We start from the raw sequence: 18,855 nt of genomic DNA, 5'->3' as shown, positions 1-18,855 counted from the left end.
TATAAATGTAGCCAAGTTGCTTAATTTTTCTGGTCTTTAGGCCTTCTATTTATAACATGAAGTACTGATTTGTATAGAATTATAAGGAGTATATTAAGGATAAAAGGTAAGTGAAGAGAAGCCCTGGTAGAAGTCAAAGAGTCACTCTCTCTTTTCTCTGATTTTAGCTCTTTTTTTTTTTTTTCTTGGTACTAGGGATTGAATTTGGGACCTTGCAAGGCAGGCTGACAAACCACTGAGCTAAATCCTTGGCCCACTTAGTTTCAATAAATAGAACAAATCTAAATTAACTCATGGTACCACCATATAAAATTCATTAGTATGTTTTTGAAATTACATCACCAAGGAAGACATAATAATGACCCCAGTGTTATTTAACATTTTTCTAATGACAAGCCTGTTATTTAGCTGAATCATAATAATAGGATTTGAGTGATTGTCACCAAACAAGGTATAGTGCAAATAATGCAGCAAACACCTATTAAGATTTTTAAATTCCCGGGCAGGGCACTTGCCAGGCAGGCGTGGCACTACTGAGCCACATCCCCGACCCTTTCTTTCCTTTTTATTGACAAATAATATTTCACTGCACAGGTATGCCATATTTATTTATCTGTTCATAAGTTGATGGACATTTGGGCTGTCTTTACCTTTGGCTATTATGAATACTGGGTTTTTTTTTTTTTTTTTTGGTACCAGGGATAGAACTCACTTGCAAAGCAGGTGGTGGAACCACTGAGCTAAATCCCTAGCCCATGAATATTGTTGCTATGAAAATACCTTGACTATTTTCTTTTCTTTCTTTCTTTTTTTTTTTTTTCCGGTACCAGGGATCAAACTCATGACCTTGCACTTGTGAGGCAGGTGCGGTGACACTGAGCTAAATCCCCAGCCCTTTAATATTTTTAAAAAACACTCTTGTTCACAATTCTTTGGGAGTATATACCTAGGAGAGAAATTGCTAGGTCATAAGTAATTACATGTGAAGTTTTCTGAGGACCTGCTGTTTTTCACAGCAACTCCATTACTTCACATTCCCATAGTAGTGCATGAGGGAACCAGTTGCTCCATTTCTACACAAATATTTTTGGTTTTCTTTTTTATTATAGCCAGCCATCTGATTGGGTATTTGTCTGAATCTTTCCTTCTTATTTTCCTTTCCCTGGTGACTGAACCCAGGGCCTCCTGCACACTAAGCATGTGCCCTACCACTGAGCTACACCCTAGACCCTCTGACTAAAACAGCCCCCACCCCCTAGCCCCATTCCCACCCCCACTTCTTAGGGGTCAAACTTAGGACCTTACTCTTGCCAGGCAGGCAGGGTGCCACCAAGCTAAATCCCTGCCCTTTCTGACTGAATTCTTAACAATATTAGAACTTCATAAGATACAGAGGGAAGAGAGAAATCTTTAGCAAGGGAGAACATCATGAAGTGCCCAGGTATGTAGGTTTAGAAAATGAGGCAAGAGAGAAAAGGACTCTGCTAAGGAGTTTGGAATTTATTTTGAAGGCCATAGAAGCAAATAAAGGAATTTAACCAAGTAAGTGGCAGGATCAAGTAAGCATTTTAATTAATTAATTAATTAAAATTTTCAAGTTAGCCTTTTAAAAGTCATACTAGGAGTAATACAATGTTGATCAGTAGGAAGCAAAATGGAAAATAGAGACATGGATCAAACAGAGAAAGATGAGCTTATAAAAGAGACTTAGAAGTAATCAGAGATGGAAGAAAAATGTGTTTGACACAGTATCATAGAAGCCAAGGTGTAGGGAAACAGGCAAAGGGGACCTTACTAGAACCTCTGAAGTAAATCCAAGTCTCCTGTGAACAACGATAGCACAGAGTGAATTAGTTAGACACAAAAGATAGAGAAAACAAGACTTACAGAAGTTGAGCTTTAGTTCTGATCAATGGTGCTCTGGGCAGCAAAGACCAAAAATTTGACCTTGCCACACCTTTATTCAGTACATCTGGAGAAATAAAAGTAACAGATGACTCAGGGCAAAAGAGTATAATACACAGTGAGAGCAGCAAATATAAAAAGTGACTCAAGGGGCAGTGGCAGTGAAAATTCTAGAACAGTGAGGAACTATTCAGATGAAAATTTTGTTTCTCCTAGGATGCCTTCAGCTGATGTAATCTTGCCCTGGAATATCACAGCATCTCTGGACCATTGAGGTCTTAGCTGTGACCAGAGGCCAAAATGGAGTTATGTCTCATGTGCCATAGTTGGACTGTAGGCAGGAAAACTAGGCCCCAGTCATGATTTAATTGTGAAATATTTTCCCCCCAAATCATGTAGAATTGCTCCCGACACCAAGGAAATGCAGCTGAAGAAGGAAAAGATAGATGGTCAAGTGGGTTATCAAATGCAGAACACAAAAGTTAAATAGCACATGACCTGAAGTGTTCATAGATCTGGCAAAGCTTCACTTTCATAGATAGTTTCTGGAAAAGTGATGGATCAAAGAGTAATGTGAGGGGCGGATTTAGCTCAGTGGTTCCATCACCTGCCTCGAAAGAGCAAGGATCCAAGTTCAATCCCTGGTACCAAAAAAAATAAAAAATAAAAAATAAAAATAAAAAGAGTAATGGGGAACAGATTTCTTGACGATGTAGAATAGCATGTTCATATTTAATATACTGCCCTTATTCTAAACAAAAGCAGAGGTAGAAATTTTTAAGCAGAAAAGATAAATAATATAGACAAAATAACTGGCAAAATATTTAAATAAATGAAATTCAGGAGAATGGGCATATTGGACTCTTAACCCTAGAAACAGGCAGTGGCAGCAGATGAATTTAACTCCTACAGAGTCAAGGGACTAAAAATGCCCAATCCAAGATGGAAGAAGGAATTGACTCCTTTTAAACCAGTTGCTGTTGTAGGGTTTTCCCACATCTGAAAGAAAGACAGAAAAATCCTATGTATCTGCTTTCTGTGGTGAAAGTTGAATGGAAACTCTAGGTTTAGTGAAGGAGGAAGACCAGGACATAGCCTCACAATTGGGAATCAATACATGCTGTTCTGTTAACTCAGTGTTAGTATCATACATAGGTAAGTTAATTAGATATCTTGTAGGCAGCTAGGGCCTGCCAACAAGGAGCCAACATGGAGGAAAATCCAGACATATTCACTGAAAGCCAGCATTGTAAAAGAAGAAAAACCACTACACCCGCATAACATTATAGCAGTGATTGATATTCTAAATAGGTATCAGTCACCTGGGTGGGGAAAACAAGATCTTCCAAGAAAGATCCCTGACCTACTCCTACCACTGAAAATCCTTACTCATTCCTTGTATGCTTGCTATGTGACTTGTTTCCCTATTTGATGTCCATTTAACCAATTTTACCTGTGACTATACTTGTCATAATCTTATTGGTAGTTCATAGTTTTGTCCATCTTGTGATTTCTCATTGCATCAGTATTACCTAAGCAACTATACTTGCAATCTTACTACTTGACTAATAGTTTTGCCCCACTTTGAACCTGCCTCACCTGAAGGCTTTATCCCATAAAATATCTTTGAGAAGTTAGGTGAGCAGGGCCACCCACTTTCTGGTCCCCCTTCTGTCCCTCTCAGACAGAAGCTATTTTTCCCTCAATAAACTTTCCTACTCTTAATCTCCATTGTTCCTAGAATTCATTCTTTAGTTTGAGAACACAAACTCTCATTTTGGATATCTAGTAGGTTTGGGAGTTTTATCTATTCCCCCTACATCATTAGCACATAGTATGACAGTAGGACAGTACATATTGCCAAATTGGAAAGTCTCTTAATGTAATTTACTATATCAATAGAATACAAGAAAATAAATCTTATGGCTTTCCAACTGTTCAGCACCCCTATTTATAGGGGGAAACCCCTGCTAAGTAAACTAGGAATAAAAGGAATTTCTTAGGAAGGCAAAATGGCATACTCTTATATTTCCAGCTACTCAGGAGGCTGAGGCTGAGGTCAGGTGCATGAGTTCAAGGTCTGCCTGGGCTTCACAGTAAGAAGCTATCCAAAAAGAAAACAGTAATTTCCTTAAATTGGTGACTATAATGTAACAAACACCTAGCAAAAATAGTTTCCAAAGAAATTGAAATACATTGCTTTTAATGTTTTGAGCAAGACAAGGATGCCTATTATCACCCTAATGTTGAATATAGCACTAAAGGTTCAGATCAATGCCAACAGAAGAAAACTAAAGAAATAGTATAAGAAATGGAAGTGCAGAGATGAAAGTATCAAACTGTGATTATCTGTAAATGATAAGCATTTGCCCAAACAACCCCCCACAAAATCAACATACTACTGGAATTAACCGGAGGGCTGAAGATGTTTGCTTAGCATATGCAAGGCCCTAGGTTGTAATTCCCAGAGCCATAAAAAAAAAAAAAGAAAGAAAAGAAAAAAAGAAGTAACAAGACCGCCTGCCTTGCAAGTGCGCAAGTTTCTGAGTTTGATCCCTGGTACCCCCACCCCACCCCAAAAAGGAGAAACAAGGGAGTTCAGAGTTTGCATGATAAAATTTCAGGGTATAGAATTTTTTTGTGGTTATCTCTTCCAACATATTAAACTGCCTGAAAACTTAGCAACTTAAAATAACATTCTATTAGGGGCCGGGAATTTAGCTCAGGGGTGCTGCCCAGCAAACACAAGGTCCTGAGTTCTAGAATTAGAATTCTAATTCTATTAGAATTTACTACTTTGTAGTTCAGGGCCTAAAAGGTCAATTCTTCTATGCCTCAGGGGATTGACAGGGGTTGCTGGTTGCTATTCAACTGATAGATGTCCTAATCTATAGGTTTCCAACCTCATTCCTGATGTAGTTGGGAATGCATGCCAGCAAATTAAAAATACAGAAAAAACTGAAAATATGGATGAAATTGAAAATATAGATAAAATTCCTAGAAACACATCATTTACCGAAACTGAATCATATCATTATATGTGCTGCCGAAGCGAGCACCAAAACCGAATCATAAATGTAACATCTGAATAGACCTATCATTAGAATAAGAGACTGAATAAGTAACCAAAATATTGCAACAAAGGAAAGCCATGGACTTGATGACTTCACATGTTAGCTACCAAACATTAATGCTAATCCTTATCAAACTTTTCCAAAAACTGCAAGCACATTTCCTAACTCATACTATGAGGCTAGCATGTAACAAAGCCACAGAAAGTAGAGTAAAGAAGTAAAGAAAACTATAGATCCATATCCCTATTAAGAAAAGAATTCCAGGGTGAGGGATGTAGTTCAGTGATAGAGTGTTTGCCTAATTTGTTTTAGGTTTGATCCCCAGCACTTCTACACAGGGAGTGAGAGGGGAGGAAGGACAGAGAAGAGGAGAGAGGGGAAAGGGGAGACAGGAGAGAGGGAGAGAAATTTTTTTATTTATAATAGCATCAAAAGCAATACAATAAATAAAATACTAAGGATTTATTTATTTTTATTATTATTTTTTGTACCGGGAATGGAACTCAGGTACTTGCTCTTGTGAGGTCGGTGGTGGCACCACTGAGCTAAATCCCCAGCCCCTACATAAAGTACTTAGGAATAAATGTAATCAGTGAGGCAAAAGACTTGCACATTGAAAACTATAAAACACTGCTGAAAGGAAAAAGACATAAGTAAATGGAAAGACAATGTTCACAGGTTAGAAGATAATATTGCTAAGTACCAGTACTATAGTGATCTGCCATAGTGATCTACTGATGCAATGCAACTTGTATCAAAATTTCAATGTTTTTTGCAGAAATTTAAAAACTCCTAAAATTCATTTGAATCTCAAGAGATCCCAAAGAGTCGAAACAATATTGAAAAAGAACAAAGATGGAAGACAGATTTTTCTGATTTCAAAATTTAAAACTAGGCCTGGGGATTTAGGTCAGTGGTTCTGCTACCTGCCTTTCAAGCACAAGGTCCTGAGTTTGATCCCCGGTACTGGAAAACAAACAAACAAACAAACAAACAACTACTACCTAATTAAAACTTAAAACTACAGTAATCAAAATGTATTGGCATGAATACAGACATGTAGCTCAATGGATTGGAATAGCAAGCACAGAAATAACCCTTAGCATAAACAAATAAATAATTTCCAACAAGGTACCAAGACCATTCAGTAGGGGAAATAGTCTTTTCAATAAAAAATGTTGGTGAAACTGGATATTCATATGAAAAAGAAACTCGAGGGCCAGGGATTTAGCCTAGTGGCACTGAACCTTCCTTGCAAGCACAGGTCCTGAGTTTGATTCACAGTACCAGAAAAAAATAAGTTAAACAAACAGCTTATAAACACATGAAAAGATGTTCAAGATCACTCATTAGCCATTAGAAAAATGCAAATGAAAATCATTTTACACTTGGGCCAGGGATTTGGCTCAGTGGTTCTGCTGCCTGCTTCACAAGCACAAGAACCTGAATTCAATCCCCGGTTCCAAAAAACAACAACAAAAACAAAAAGACCAACAAATAAACCATTTTACACTTCTTAAGATGACTGTTAGGGCCAGGAATTTAGCTCAGTGGCTAGGTGCCTGCCTCACAAGTGCAAGGTCCTGAGTTTAATCCCTGGTACCATGAAAAAAAAAAAAAAAAGAAAGAAAGAAAAGAAAAGGAAAGGAAAGAAAGATGACTGTTATAGTCCAAAAGCAAAACCAAAAATAGGATATAATAAATGTTGATGGGGTTGTAGAGAAATTGGAGCTGGTAGGAATATAAAATGGATTACAAGATATGGAAAAATTCCGTGTTTCTACAATAAAAAATAGAATTGTTATATGGTCAAACAATTCTACTTCTGAATATATGCTTCAAAGAATTTAAAGCAGAGACTCAAACAGATATTCATATGTAAAAGTTCACAACAGTTTTATTCACAAAAGCCAAAAGTTGAAGCCCAAGTGTGCATCATCAGATTGGAAAATTTTAAGCATATACTGTATATGAGATGCAATACTATTCAGTCTAAAAAAATGGATACATATGTGTATTCTTGCTATATGAATAATAGTTTTACAGGTATACATTAAATTTATATGTATCTCATTCTATTCCCTATATATCCAAAACACTTTGAGATGAAATATATAGCAACATAAAATTTAGCATGTCAACTATTTAAGCTATTTGATTTAGTGACATAACTATATTCATAACATTATGCAACTGTCACCAATATCCAGTTCCAGAACTTGTTCATCATTCCAAACTAAAATTTGGTTGGGGGGGTTGGTACCAGAGATCGAACTCAGAACCTTGCACTTGCAAGGCAGGCAGCAGCACCACTGAGCTAAATCCCTGGCCCACCAAACTAAAATTCTGTACTTCTTAAACAATTACTTCTCATACCTTCTCCCAAGTGGTGCAATTACAGATGTGCATCACCACTTCCAGCTTCAGCGTAGTTATAGATTTGACAGAAATTATTTGTTTGTTTGTTTGTTTTTGGTACAGGGGATCAACTCAGGACCTTGCACTTGTGAGGCAGGTGGTGGCACCACTGAGCTAAATCCCCAGCCCCAGAATAGTTATTTTTTTTTCTTTTTAGTTATTTTTATTATCTCTACAACAACTCTAATGTTGAACTACACATAGACATAATTAACCCAAATCGGCATTTAAATCCTGGTTAAAACAAGCCCCTCCCCCCAAGAAAGATTTTGTTTTTATGCCTCGTGCATTATTTATTCAGAAGGTGAAAGTGTGTTTCAGAGAGCTAAATTTTTAGCTGTGCTTAGAATGCGCTCTCTCTTACATTCTACTCTGGAAAGCGAAGCTTCTTATTGTTTCTTAGAATCCTGGATCCTAAGATTGATCAGTTCTAGCAACCCATACACAGCCAAAGTGATGCCTAATTTGAGGCTTTGAATAGCTATTCATATAAGTTGATTTTTCTGTGCATTTGTATCGAGGAGGATCCAGTTCAGGTTGATGTCCTGGGAACCAATGAGGCTCTCGCTTAAATCCTGAGGGAAGGAAAGACAAATAGAAACAGTCAACAAGTGTTAGTAACTGACTTTGCTTTTATTTGAGGGGACAGTGAGGCCCATCAAAATTGAGAAGAGAAAAACTGTTCATTTAATCACTTATTAGTTCATTCAGTTTACTTTCTTGAGTAGGGCCTTGCTACATATTCCAGGCTGGCCTAGAACTCACTATGTAGCCCAGGCTGACCTTGACTTTGTGGCAATCCTCCGGCCTCAGCCTCCTGAGTGCTGGGATTACAGGCATGTGTAATTATACCTGGATCATTCAATCTACTTTTATTTGAGTTCCTTTAATCTGCCAAATACTGAGTTACATTCTGAGAATGTAACAATTAAAAAGACTAGTTCACCTACTATGGGTTGAAAGTGGCATTTTGCTGTTGTAGCTTGTATCATATGTTGTTTCAAAATAGTGTTGAAACTGGAAAGAAAAATTAATAGATTAAGAATCTAAAAAAAGAATCTAGAGTATACATCTACTATCAGGAAATACAAGATATATTATAGGAAATCTAATGGGCCCTGTCATGTTTCAAATAGACTAGATCTCTCTCTCTCTCTCTCTCTCTCTCTCTCTCTCTCTCTCTCTCTCTCTCTCCTGGCTTAGGTGAGTTTTAAAGGCAAGACTCAGGTTCATGTCAAGTCTAGGTAGGCAAGGACCAAAGGAAAAGCTAGATTAAGTCAGAAGACATTATATCTCCCTGTAGATTAACAAATTAAGTCCAAACAGAATCAAGAAAAACAGTACTTACCTATACTTTTTATTTTTTGGTACCAGGGATCAAACTCAGGACCTTAGGGATCATCTCAGGTAACCTGCTTCTGGCCCCTTTACCTATCCTTTTTTTTTTTGTACTAGGGATCGAACTCAGATCCTTGCGCTTGCGAGACAGGCAGTGGAACCACTGAGCTAAATCCCCAGCCCTACCTATCCTTTTGTTACCTTATTTAATAATCAAGTTGATAATAAAGTGGGATAGATGGTCCAGTTGAAGAATGTTCCCCTCCCCTAGTCACATTACTGAACAGAAGACTAAGAAGTTTTTAGATTCCTGCACTGGCATTTCTTCTAACAGGAGGAAACAAAAGAAGAAAAAGTCAGACTACCTGGGAAGGCAAGGATTTGGGCTGCACAATATTCCTTAGATCATATCTTTCCTGGTTCCAGTTGCCCATCAGAGTTTGGTTAGAATAGGAATTCTCATTAGTGGTACATCTCCATCCATACTGGAAAAACTTGGCGGCATCATTCCAATCTGTCCACACTTCACCATGGCCATCCGCATTAATGAGGCTTCCATAGTGTGGGTTTGTGAGGAAACGTACAAGGCTTTGTTTCTGGAAAAAGACAAGAATAGAGAAGCTTATTGCCCAAACCAAGAGCAGAAAAAGTTCCCCTTTCTACCCTCTGCTTTATATGGCCAGATATAATACAAATACATTCTTACTTATGTTCTATTTTTTTCTCCAAATTTAACTTGTGTGGTTGTGTTTCTTCCTCTCTAGGTCCATGGCCTCATTGACCTATCCTCTCAACCAATAGTAGAGGATGACTACATAAATGCCCTCCCCAACACTGAGGAGCCTTTAGTGCCCTATATGGAGAACTAGCTAAATGTTTAATTAATTTTTAAGTGTAGGAGTTGAAGGACTAAGGGTATTATTATTGTTATTATTTTGGTACTGGGGATCGAACTTGGGACCTTGTACTTGTGAGGCAGGCAGCAGCATCACAGAGCTAAATCCCCAGCCCAACTAAGAGTATTATTACAAAGAGAATAAGAAGAGCTGATTAAGTAGATAATACTATAAATGATCAATAAGTGATAATTTCCCTCCTTGCAGTCCTAGCTCAAATAATACCTTCCCTGAAGTTAACCTCTCTACTTTCATCTGGTGCAGAATTTTATCTTCTCATTTCACCATATTTATATCTTTCTACTGTATATTAGCATACATCATATGTGTCATATCACTTCTACTGAACTCTATGTTCCCTGAGGACATGATGTTTTATTATTGCATGCTGCCTTCTACCTGCCCTCCCAATCAACAGTGCTTTGCTTATACTAGGTAATCAAATATCTGAATTTCATTTTTTGGGTAAGGAATCAAAAGCTCAAGCTTTTTTTTGGGAGGTTCCCAAAATAAATCTCATCTTCTGGCTTAGGAACAAGGTGATACCTCCCCTGAAGAGTAATTTGATGCTGAATAGGCTGACTTGTCTGAAGAGTTCATAAGAAACTGAAAGAAATCCATATGTAGTTGTTCCATGTTTATTGAAGATATCACCAAACATGGTCTTCCCAGGTATCCAAATAAAGAAAATATGTAGATCACTCAGGTCACCAGGGTCAAGTGGTCATGACCTGGGAGCCACAACCCATCTGCCTTTTCACAGGCAGAGGCAAAGCTGATAATGCAGCACTAAAGGATGGCATCTCAGGTAACTGCCCTCCCACCACATGCCTTTGTGAAGACAGATGCATTCACTGATGTCACCAAAAAGCACGATGACTGGAGTAGCTGGTCCCACAAAGTCCAGCAGGCTTTTTGTTCACACTGGAGACCTATGTCCTTAGGGTTGGACTGACATCACCATCCATTCAACTGTCCAAGTTAGAAGCTCGAGGCTTATCTTTGACTCCAAATTCTCTTTCATCTTTCATCCAATCACTTTATATCTTGATTTTTATTTTTTTATGTTTGGTACTGGAGATCGAACTCGGGACCTTGTGCTTGTGTTGCACTTGTGAAGCAGGTGGCTGAACCACTGAGCTAAATCCCCAGCTCCTTACTTTAAAATACTACTCCCCATCTTAAATGCCAAGTTCCAAGTCACATCACTGTCAGTTTTTGTCTGCGTTACTGCAGTTGCCTATTTCCCTTATTAACCTTGTTCCTCTCCAGTCCTCCTCCCATAGGAAAGCAGAATTTTAAAAAATGAAAGTCTTTTATGTCATTATATTAAAATTCAGTGGCTTTGTTTTCAGAATACGGTTAAAGCAGTAAAAATAGCTTAGTATCTTGCTATGACCTGGCCTGTACTTAACTCTTCAATTGCCCACTCTCCTCCCAACTGTGTTTCAGCCAAATTCCACCACTCCACGTTTTTGTTTGGTACTGGGGATTAAACCCAGGACCTTCGCACATCCCAACTCATTTTTAATTTTTTATTTCGAGACAGGATTTTGATAATTTGCCCAAGCTGGGCTTGAATTTGCAATCCTCCTTCCTCAGTTTCCTAGAATGGTGGGATTAGATTTGGACCACCATTCCTAGAAACTACTCTGCTTATCATGCTTTTGGACACATTATTCTTCCCGTCTCTTCATTTCTTTTGAACCTGGTAAGGGATCGTTGCCCCTCCCTCCATTAGCTTTCAAAGCTGCTTCACCTCAGGAAATCTTCACACTTTGCCCCAAACCCCGTACAGTTTCCCTTCTATGTGCTTCGATAGCACCCTCTTTTACTCCACATATAGCTATGTGTCCCACTATATCAGAGTTGCCTCTTTTGCTGGCATTCTCCAACAGATTGAAGACAGGCTACATCTTGTACATCTACATATCTAATTGGCCTCACTGTGGCATAGCAATAAGCATTCGATGATATTTCTCGAATGAGTAAGAAGGTAGGAGGAGATAGAAGCACCTGGAGGAATTCTGAGCAGCAGAGACACTGAGAGGCAGCCATTTCAGACTAGATGAGAGCAGTTTAAAAAATCCTCAGCATCAGGAACATGCAGGACACAACCCAATCTCTTTTTGCCTTCAGCTCTGCCCTGCTCCTCTCGCCCGGAGCTCGCCTCACCCTACTCTGCGGTAGCGACTGCTGCTTGTGACCTCATGCAGGTGTGACGAAGTCGCTAAGTGCCGTCTTTGAACTACAAGGCAGTTTGATCTTTTCGGGTTTAGGAAGGTGAGAGGACAACGGCATTGGGTATCTCGCTTTTTGCACTCATGATTATTGAGAATCCCCGCACAGGTTTGTCAAAAAATTTCAGGACATATAACGTGTCATCAACCATCGACGGGTGAAGAGGCGGGCCGAGATTTGAGACGGAAGTGACGTCAAAATCAGCGCCAAGAAAAAGCGAGCAATTCGATGTATCATTGAAGGCCATGGCCCCTCGACGCCTCCTGTTGGTTGGGGAGGGGAATTTCTCCTTCGCTGCTGCTCTGAGCGAGACCATAGATCCGAGCTCTAGTCTAACCGCCACCTGCCTTCAAAACGCAGCTCACTTGGCCCGGGATCCAGTGGCCCAGGAGAATCTGCGGCGCCTGCGCGAACGAGGTAGGGTGATCGGCCCCTTTCGCGAAGCCCCGCCCAGCCACTAGAGCGTCCAATAAGGAAGAGGTGCGGGGAAGTGGGTGGAGAGTAGGACTGGAAGATTGCTCTGGATTATCACAGGGATAGTCGCGGAAAACGTGCGGTACGGTTCGAGATGGGAGAGTTGTTTTTTTTTTTTTTTCCCCAGATGTTGAGACAGCTTTCTAGCTGTATGTCGCGCTTGTAAACTGTCTTTGGCAGGTACTGAGATACGTTTCGGTGTGGACTGCACCCAACTGGCAAATGCCTTTGAACCACCCAACAGGAAATTCGATCGAATTTATTTTAATTTTCCTCACTGTGGACGCAAAGCTGGAGTAGCTAAGAACAGGGAACTGCTTGCCAAGTTTTTCCAGAGGTGAGGAAAGGAGAGCCCTACGTAAATTACTATTAGGTGTTTGGAGAGACTGAAAAACCCTAACGGAACCCACAATCTAGCTGAAAAGGTTGATTTATAACCATAAATACTAAATAAAATTACAACGTGTGCTCTTGAGAGTATAAAAGGTGGATTATATATTTTTAACAATGCAGAATAATGACATCCAGTATAGTTGGATGGCTAAAAGCATGAAATTAGCGATCAAACTGCCTCGATTAAAATCCTGGCCCATTACTTAATAGAGTTTTAAGCAAGCTTACTGAATCCTTATATTCTTCTCTTTTTCCTTTTTTGGTGCCGGGATTCAAACTCGGGTCCTTGAGCTTGCGAGGCAGGCAGCAGAACCACTGAGCCCTCGGATCTTTTCTTATATATAAACTGGGAATACAAACAGTAACTGTCCCATACAATTATTTTGAATGTAAATAGTGCTTTACACTACTATATCAAAATATGTGATACTTCTGGAAGTCTCCATTAGGTCATAGTTACCAAGCAATCTTCACAAAAACGGGTTTAATCTATATTTAAAATTTGAGTTTTGATAGGCAGAAGGCAATGAAAAATTTTCTAAATGGGGAGAAGCATTCCGTATGATGAATGTGATCATTATGTATACCAAAAGTGTACCAATAAAATCAGTTTTAAAAAAATGAGGCCAGGTATGGTGGCACATGCCTGTAATACCAGCATTCAGGAGGCTGAGGATTGCCATGAGGTCAAGGCTAGCCTGGGATACAGTGAATTCAAGGTCATCCTGAATTACAAAGCAAGACCCTGTCTCAAAAAAAACTCTCCATAAATAAATAAATAAAATGAGGAGAAAGAGCCCAAGCTGGGAATTATGTATAGGAAGTTTGCAGATTGACCTCTATGACATGTAGATGAACAACATTAAAACATTTGCATTAAAGCAGATGCCAAGTATTATTATGGGGCACATGACTGTACTGTACTTTCTTTGCATATTTGAGGCTTAATGCTTGAAAGTATGATTGGATTTAATTTTTTTTTTTTAACTCAAGGCAGGTGTGGCGCTAGTGAGCTAAATCCCTGGCTCAGATTTTAATTATTTCACAACTAAACCATGTGTGTATTGCTACCTTCTGTGGTAATTTCTATTTGTTTCTGATAAACCCTTGGTATTTTTTTTATCCCATTAGCTGTGCAGATGTTCTTGCAGGGGAAGGAGAAGTTCATGTGGCACTGTGTAGAGGACAAGGTGGTACTCCTGCAGATAAACCCCAGAGAGAATGGCACAACAGTTGGCAAGTGGTTGCCATGGCAGCTCTGGGGGGTTTCATCTTAAGTGATGTGATTCCTTTCAGCTGTGAAGCTGTGCCAGGCTACAAGTGCACTGGATATAGGTAACATAGGCCTAAGCCTTCTCCTTTTTCATCTCTTTCACCAATGATTATACTTTTTTTTTTTTGGTACCGGGGATTGAACTCGAGTCCTTGCACTTGTGAAGTAGGCGGCAGAACCGCTGAGCTAAATCCCCAGCCCCAAACAGAAAGAGGCCAGATTGCTGCTAGGTTTTGCAGTAGTTTGCTGGGAGTTTTGTAGTACTGGGGCTTGAACCCAGGGCCGCCCGCATATGAGGCAGCTGCTCTACCACTGAGCTACTCTCCAGCCCCTCTCTCACCAATGAGAAACATTATGGTGGGCAAACTTTTTTCCTGTCAATTTCCTAATTAAATTTCTAGAAACACCTGCTTTCTTTAGTAATGATAGGCTGTATACTGTACTGTTGTCTTTTTTTGCCAGAAGTCAAGATAAATCCTTTCATGTAGAAGGTGCTCTGAACCATATATTCACTGAGAGCTTACCCTTTGAAGGTTCTCAACCAAGAATCTTCAGAATAAAGTTGGGAGACAAGTGGTTTTCCTTTCTAGAACCAGAAGCACTTGCGGGAAAGCTGAACAGGTAACCTCTTTGTAGGAAATTACTTCCACCTCTAGTTGTATCCTGAATGTCTTGATGGGCACCTATATTTTGAACAGATGATACTTAAATTGTTAATGATATTGTGAATATTTATCAGTGGTATATTGTAAGGGTGTTGGCTGCTACAGTTCTGGAATACTTGTACACTCTCCTGTGCTGTGGGTGTAGCCCATTAGTAGAATGCTTGCCTATAACGCTCAAGGCTTTGGATTTGATCCCCAGCACTGAAAAAAAAAAAAAAAAGAACAAAATGAAAACGAAAGTGTCTAATACTGCTCTTATAGTAGATAATTTCTTTGTTTCCTACCATGATCTATTTATTTATTTTTTGGTACTGGGGATCCAACTCGGGTCTTTGCACTTTCAAGGGAGGTGGTGGAACCACTGAGCTAAATCCCCAGCCCTATCATGATCAATTTAAAGATAATTATTTTCAGTATAGCCATTTATTTTTAATTTTACCATAGTTATTATAAGTGAGAAAAATTAGTTTTTGTGTGTTTACACAGGGGTTTCCTGGAAGCATCTTCATGCCATCCTGTCAAAACCATAAATGAGAAACTCATTGCTGAATTGGGCACAGCTTTCCCTCTGAAAATGCTGAAGTGTTCCTGCCCCCTGCTGCCACAGGAAAGCACCAGTGTTTTCCCTTCCTGGAACTGTGACATTCTGTTTGCCTTTTGGATTAGTCTCTATGAAGATAACTTAAATTCCAAGTCTTTGACTGGTGAAATAATACAAGAAATTGAGGACTCTATAGTGTCATTTTCAGAACTCAGCCTTCCAAAGAGTCCTAAAGGAGATGATAATGAAGAAGCTCTTGAAGGAATCCATGGACAAGTCAAGGTCTGCCTTAGATCTTCTCTCCTAGTTCATGTTCAGGCTGTCATTCAAGCGCCAGACTTCCTCCCAGGTTCTTTACACATCCTCAGTGGACTTGTTTTTCGGAAGTGCCACATTTTGCCATTCACAATGCCAGCATTTCACGAGACTTTAATTATCCTTGGGGTTAATCAGAATCTGAAGCATGACGGTCTTTTTGCATTGCTGGATCACCTAAAAGGCATTCTAGATAGCCTTCTGATCCAGACACTGTTGGAGGATGCTAAGATGAGCAAAGTGGAGTTTGTTCCTCAACCAAATGGAAAAGATTATATGATTCAAGTGATGTCTCCTAATTTTGGCCCAGATTATGCCACAGATCTGATTATTGGGGCTGTCAACACATCTGCTACAAGCAATACACATAAGGACCAAGGTTTTGTGATTGTATCTATAAACTTGGACTTACTAACTATGCTCATTTGGCATATCTCTGACTGGAGAATGTTATGGACCTTTGATAACCGTTTCCTGAAAAATTTTGTCCCTGAGAAAATAGTGCCCTTTAAAAGCTATTGCCTATATCCTCCATGCTATGTGCATGATATTAGTTTTTGGTTAGATGAGAAGAAAGGATTTGATGAACTAGAGTTTCACACTGTGGCCCGAGCAGTGTCCCAGGACACTATTACATCTATACAGTTACTTGGTCGTTTTCAGCATCCAAGGACTGGACAGATCAGCTTATGCTATAGATTGACCTACCAGACATGTGATAAGGCCCTTACTCAGCAACAGGTAGCATTAATGCAGTGCCAGTTTAGAAAAGAGATTCAACAACAACTACATGTTACACTGCGATAGTTTAGTAGATTCTTTTCTACAGTATGATCCTTTATTGGATTCAGATGAAAAAGTAACCTGCAATTGGTTAGGTGTCCTCTCTGGACTGTGTTTTGTTTTTAAACCTTTTTCTCTGTGTGTATAGCTCTGTTGGTTGATAAAAGATACCTGTAACTGTATCTCTCAAATTTGCAAGCTGTAGTATGATTGGGCATATTTGTGGAGTTGTACAGTATTTTGTTCTTGAATAATAGTCCCCACCCCCAAACAAACAAAACAACAGCATCCTATACTTTAGGTTCTGTGTTGCTGAAGAGGCAGTAGAACTTAGGTGTCTAATCAAATGTATTTATATATTTATATTTTTTGAGACAGGGTCTCACTTTCTAGTTCAGGCTGACCCTGAGGCATTATGTAGCTCAGGCTTGCCTCGAACTCGTGGCAGTACTGCCTCTACCACCCGAGTGCTGGAATTACAAGTGTGAGCCACCATGCCCAGCTTATTTATAAATATATTTTCCACATTGTCAGTTCTGGTTCCCTTAACTCTATTTATTATCACACTAAATCAACTTAAAAGGTTGGTTTTTGGGGTTAGGCCAACATTTATTAGTTTGTAAGTTGCAGGTGTTTCATAATTTATGTTATTATCATGATATCATCATGCTTTTTCTGTAGTTGAGGATTAACATTTGGGTGGGACCCTAAAAGAGTGGTGGTGAACCTATGGCATGTGTGCCATGCTTGTATCATTGAACACTCTGAAAGGTTTGCTGTCACTGATTTAAAACCATGTTCTTCCTGCTACTTTGTTACTTTTCCTTATTTCTTGATCAACAGGAAATGGATATAAAAGATATATCCAAACAAGATGTTTAACCTGATGAGTACTGACCTCATGTGGGAATTGAGCAATAGGAGCAATCTCTTTTAATACTTGGGAAGTTTTAGTGTGAAATCAATCTTCTGGGACTGTTGATTTCAGTACTTTACCTATAAACTTGTTTGTGGCACAGAGCTTGTGATTGGGGGAGTGGACACAATATCACTATTAAATGAATGGTCTTTGGGCCAGTGATTTAGCTCAGTGGTTCCTTCACCTGCCTTGAGAGCACAAGGACCTGAGTTCAATTCCCAGTACAAAAAAAAAAAGAGTGATCTTCAAGATCAGTTATGTTATCAACAACATGCCTTTGTAAAACTGTCTGTACGAATTTAAGGGTTTTCTCTTGATCTGGTGGGAAGAAAATGGGTTTGTATGTTCTCAGTTGGAATATGGCACCACCATTTACTATGCCATTTTGGGCATTAGTTCTCTTATCAATAAAACAAGGTGGTTGTGAGAATTAAAAAAATTGTTTTTGGCTGGGTGTAGTGGCCCACGCCTGTAATCCCAGCACTCGGGAGGCTGAGGCAGGAGGATCCCTGTGAGTTTGAGATCAGCCTGGACTATAGTGAGTTCCAGGTCAGTCTCAACTACATAATGAGACCCTGTCTCAAAAAACAAAAATTTTTTTTGTTTGTTTTTTGAGACAGGGTCTCACTAAGTCACCTTGTTGCCCAGAATAGGATTGGATATTTTTCTTTTTTTTTGGTACTGGCGATCGAACTCAGGACCTTGCATTTGTGAGACAGGCAGTGGAATCACTGAACTAAATCCTCTGCCCTAGGCTTGAACTTTTGATCCTCCTGCCTCAGCCTCCTAGAATACAGGCTTGCATGCAAGTGTGCATCACAATGCCTGGTAAAAAATTTTAAAAGGAATAAAATGTAAAAGTGCTTACCACAATTCTGTAGAAACAAGAGTGACTTGATGTCTGAATTTGCTGTACAGAATTTCATCAGTGTTTCACTTCTTAGTTTACATTCTGGCATTACTGTTTTGTCTCTGAAGGACTATGAGTTACTGGCTGTCTTTGTCACTCTCAAGGAAATACAGAGAGGGCAAGGACTTTTTTTTTTGGTAACGTGGTCAAACTCAGGAAACTGCACTTGCAAGGCAAGCACGGTGCCACAGAGCTACATCCTTGGCTGGCAAGGTCTTAAAGCGACCTTTAATAGACCTCTCCTTTGGTATGCAGCTGTGCTAATTATCTTTAACTGAATACCTCGGAACACTTCACTGTTACAGAATTGTGTGGCCACTTTTTATTTGTGCTTTCATTTAAAGAGGGGAATTGAAGGTTTCTGTAGGCGATTGGTAAATGCTGAAAATTCAAAGAGGAAAATACCGAGAGTCAAAGTTGGTGGATGAGAAACGCCAAGTCTCAGCTTCCTTTAGTTTGCTTTTCCGGGATTTGCCCCAGTTGGCCCAACAGTAGTATAATTTAGTCTTTTCTGCGCATGTCAAGGTCTTTTGTCCCTCGGCGGACACCGTTTGGCAGTCAAGCTCTGTCTGCGTTCTCCCTGGCTTCGTAGAGTGCGGATATCTACCTTTTTTTCCGTGCTTGCCATGGCGAGCCGAGGGACTCGGCAGCGACTGAAGGGCGGCGGCGGTAGCAGCGGGGACACGGCCCCGGCTGGGGACAAGATGCGG

At 39.6% G+C, this 18,855-nt stretch overlaps 2 protein-coding genes across 5 annotated transcripts in view; one reads left to right on the top strand and one right to left on the bottom strand.

The window, feature by feature from the left end:
- Nucleotides 1-7,509: 7,509 nt before the first annotated feature.
- Nucleotides 7,510-12,006, bottom strand: CUNH11orf1 (chromosome unknown C11orf1 homolog). Of its 3 annotated transcripts, none has more exons than XM_010610678.3 (4): nt 11,648-12,006; nt 9,101-9,331; nt 8,348-8,414; nt 7,510-7,972 (listed from the first exon to the last, which is right to left on the bottom strand). In XM_010610678.3, exons 1-4 carry the CDS (start codon nt 11,687-11,689, stop codon nt 7,812-7,814), a joined length of 501 nt encoding a protein of 166 aa, XP_010608980.1. In that variant the 5' UTR covers nt 11,690-12,006; the 3' UTR covers nt 7,510-7,811. The 3 variants fall into 3 exon arrangements, with proteins under 3 accessions (XP_010608980.1, XP_010608979.1, XP_019061034.1); XM_010610677.2 differs by lacking the exon at nt 11,648-12,006 and adding an exon at nt 10,178-10,449; XM_019205489.2 differs by lacking the exon at nt 8,348-8,414 and having other exon boundaries at nt 7,802-7,972.
- A 12-nt stretch (nt 12,007-12,018) lies between these two features.
- The window catches only part of LOC104852868 (alpha-1,2-mannosyltransferase ALG9), a 95,891-nt gene continuing 89,054 nt past the window's right edge, over nt 12,019-18,855 (top strand). Inside the window, exons 1-5 of one of the 2 annotated variants that reach the window (XM_010610683.2) lie at nt 12,019-12,289; nt 12,527-12,683; nt 13,871-14,074; nt 14,475-14,633; nt 15,164-17,710. In XM_010610683.2, the coding sequence (XP_010608985.1) occupies nt 12,118-12,289; nt 12,527-12,683; nt 13,871-14,074; nt 14,475-14,633; nt 15,164-16,340 (1,869 nt within the window). In that variant the 5' untranslated portion in view covers nt 12,019-12,117 and the 3' untranslated portion in view covers nt 16,341-17,710. Of the gene's footprint in view, nt 12,290-12,526; nt 12,684-13,870; nt 14,075-14,474; nt 14,634-15,163; nt 17,711-18,855 lie in introns of those variants that run through there. The other variant, XM_010610680.2, reaches the window with a different exon arrangement.

The sequence above is a fragment of the Fukomys damarensis genome, unplaced genomic scaffold (assembly GCF_012274545.1).
Source record: "Fukomys damarensis isolate Sample0158 unplaced genomic scaffold, DMR_v1.0_HiC HiC_scaffold_16, whole genome shotgun sequence".
Lineage (NCBI taxonomy): Eukaryota > Metazoa > Chordata > Mammalia > Rodentia > Bathyergidae > Fukomys > Fukomys damarensis.
The sequence above is the reverse complement of the archived record's forward strand: the minus strand, read 5'-3'. Positions and strand labels throughout refer to the sequence as shown.

Coding starts and splice junctions, on each gene's coding strand:
- CUNH11orf1 (XM_010610677.2), bottom strand. CDS start 10,267: ATGGAACAACTACATATGGATTTCTTTCAGTTTCTTATGAACTCTTCA. Junction 9,332..10,177: donor CAAATTACTCTTCAGGGGAG/GTATCACCTTGT, acceptor GTCTTTTTCCAG/AAACAAAGCCTTGTACGTTT. Junction 8,415..9,100: donor CCAAATCCTTGCCTTCCCAG/GTAGTCTGACTT, acceptor TTTTCTTTCCAG/TTTCAACACTATTTTGAAAC.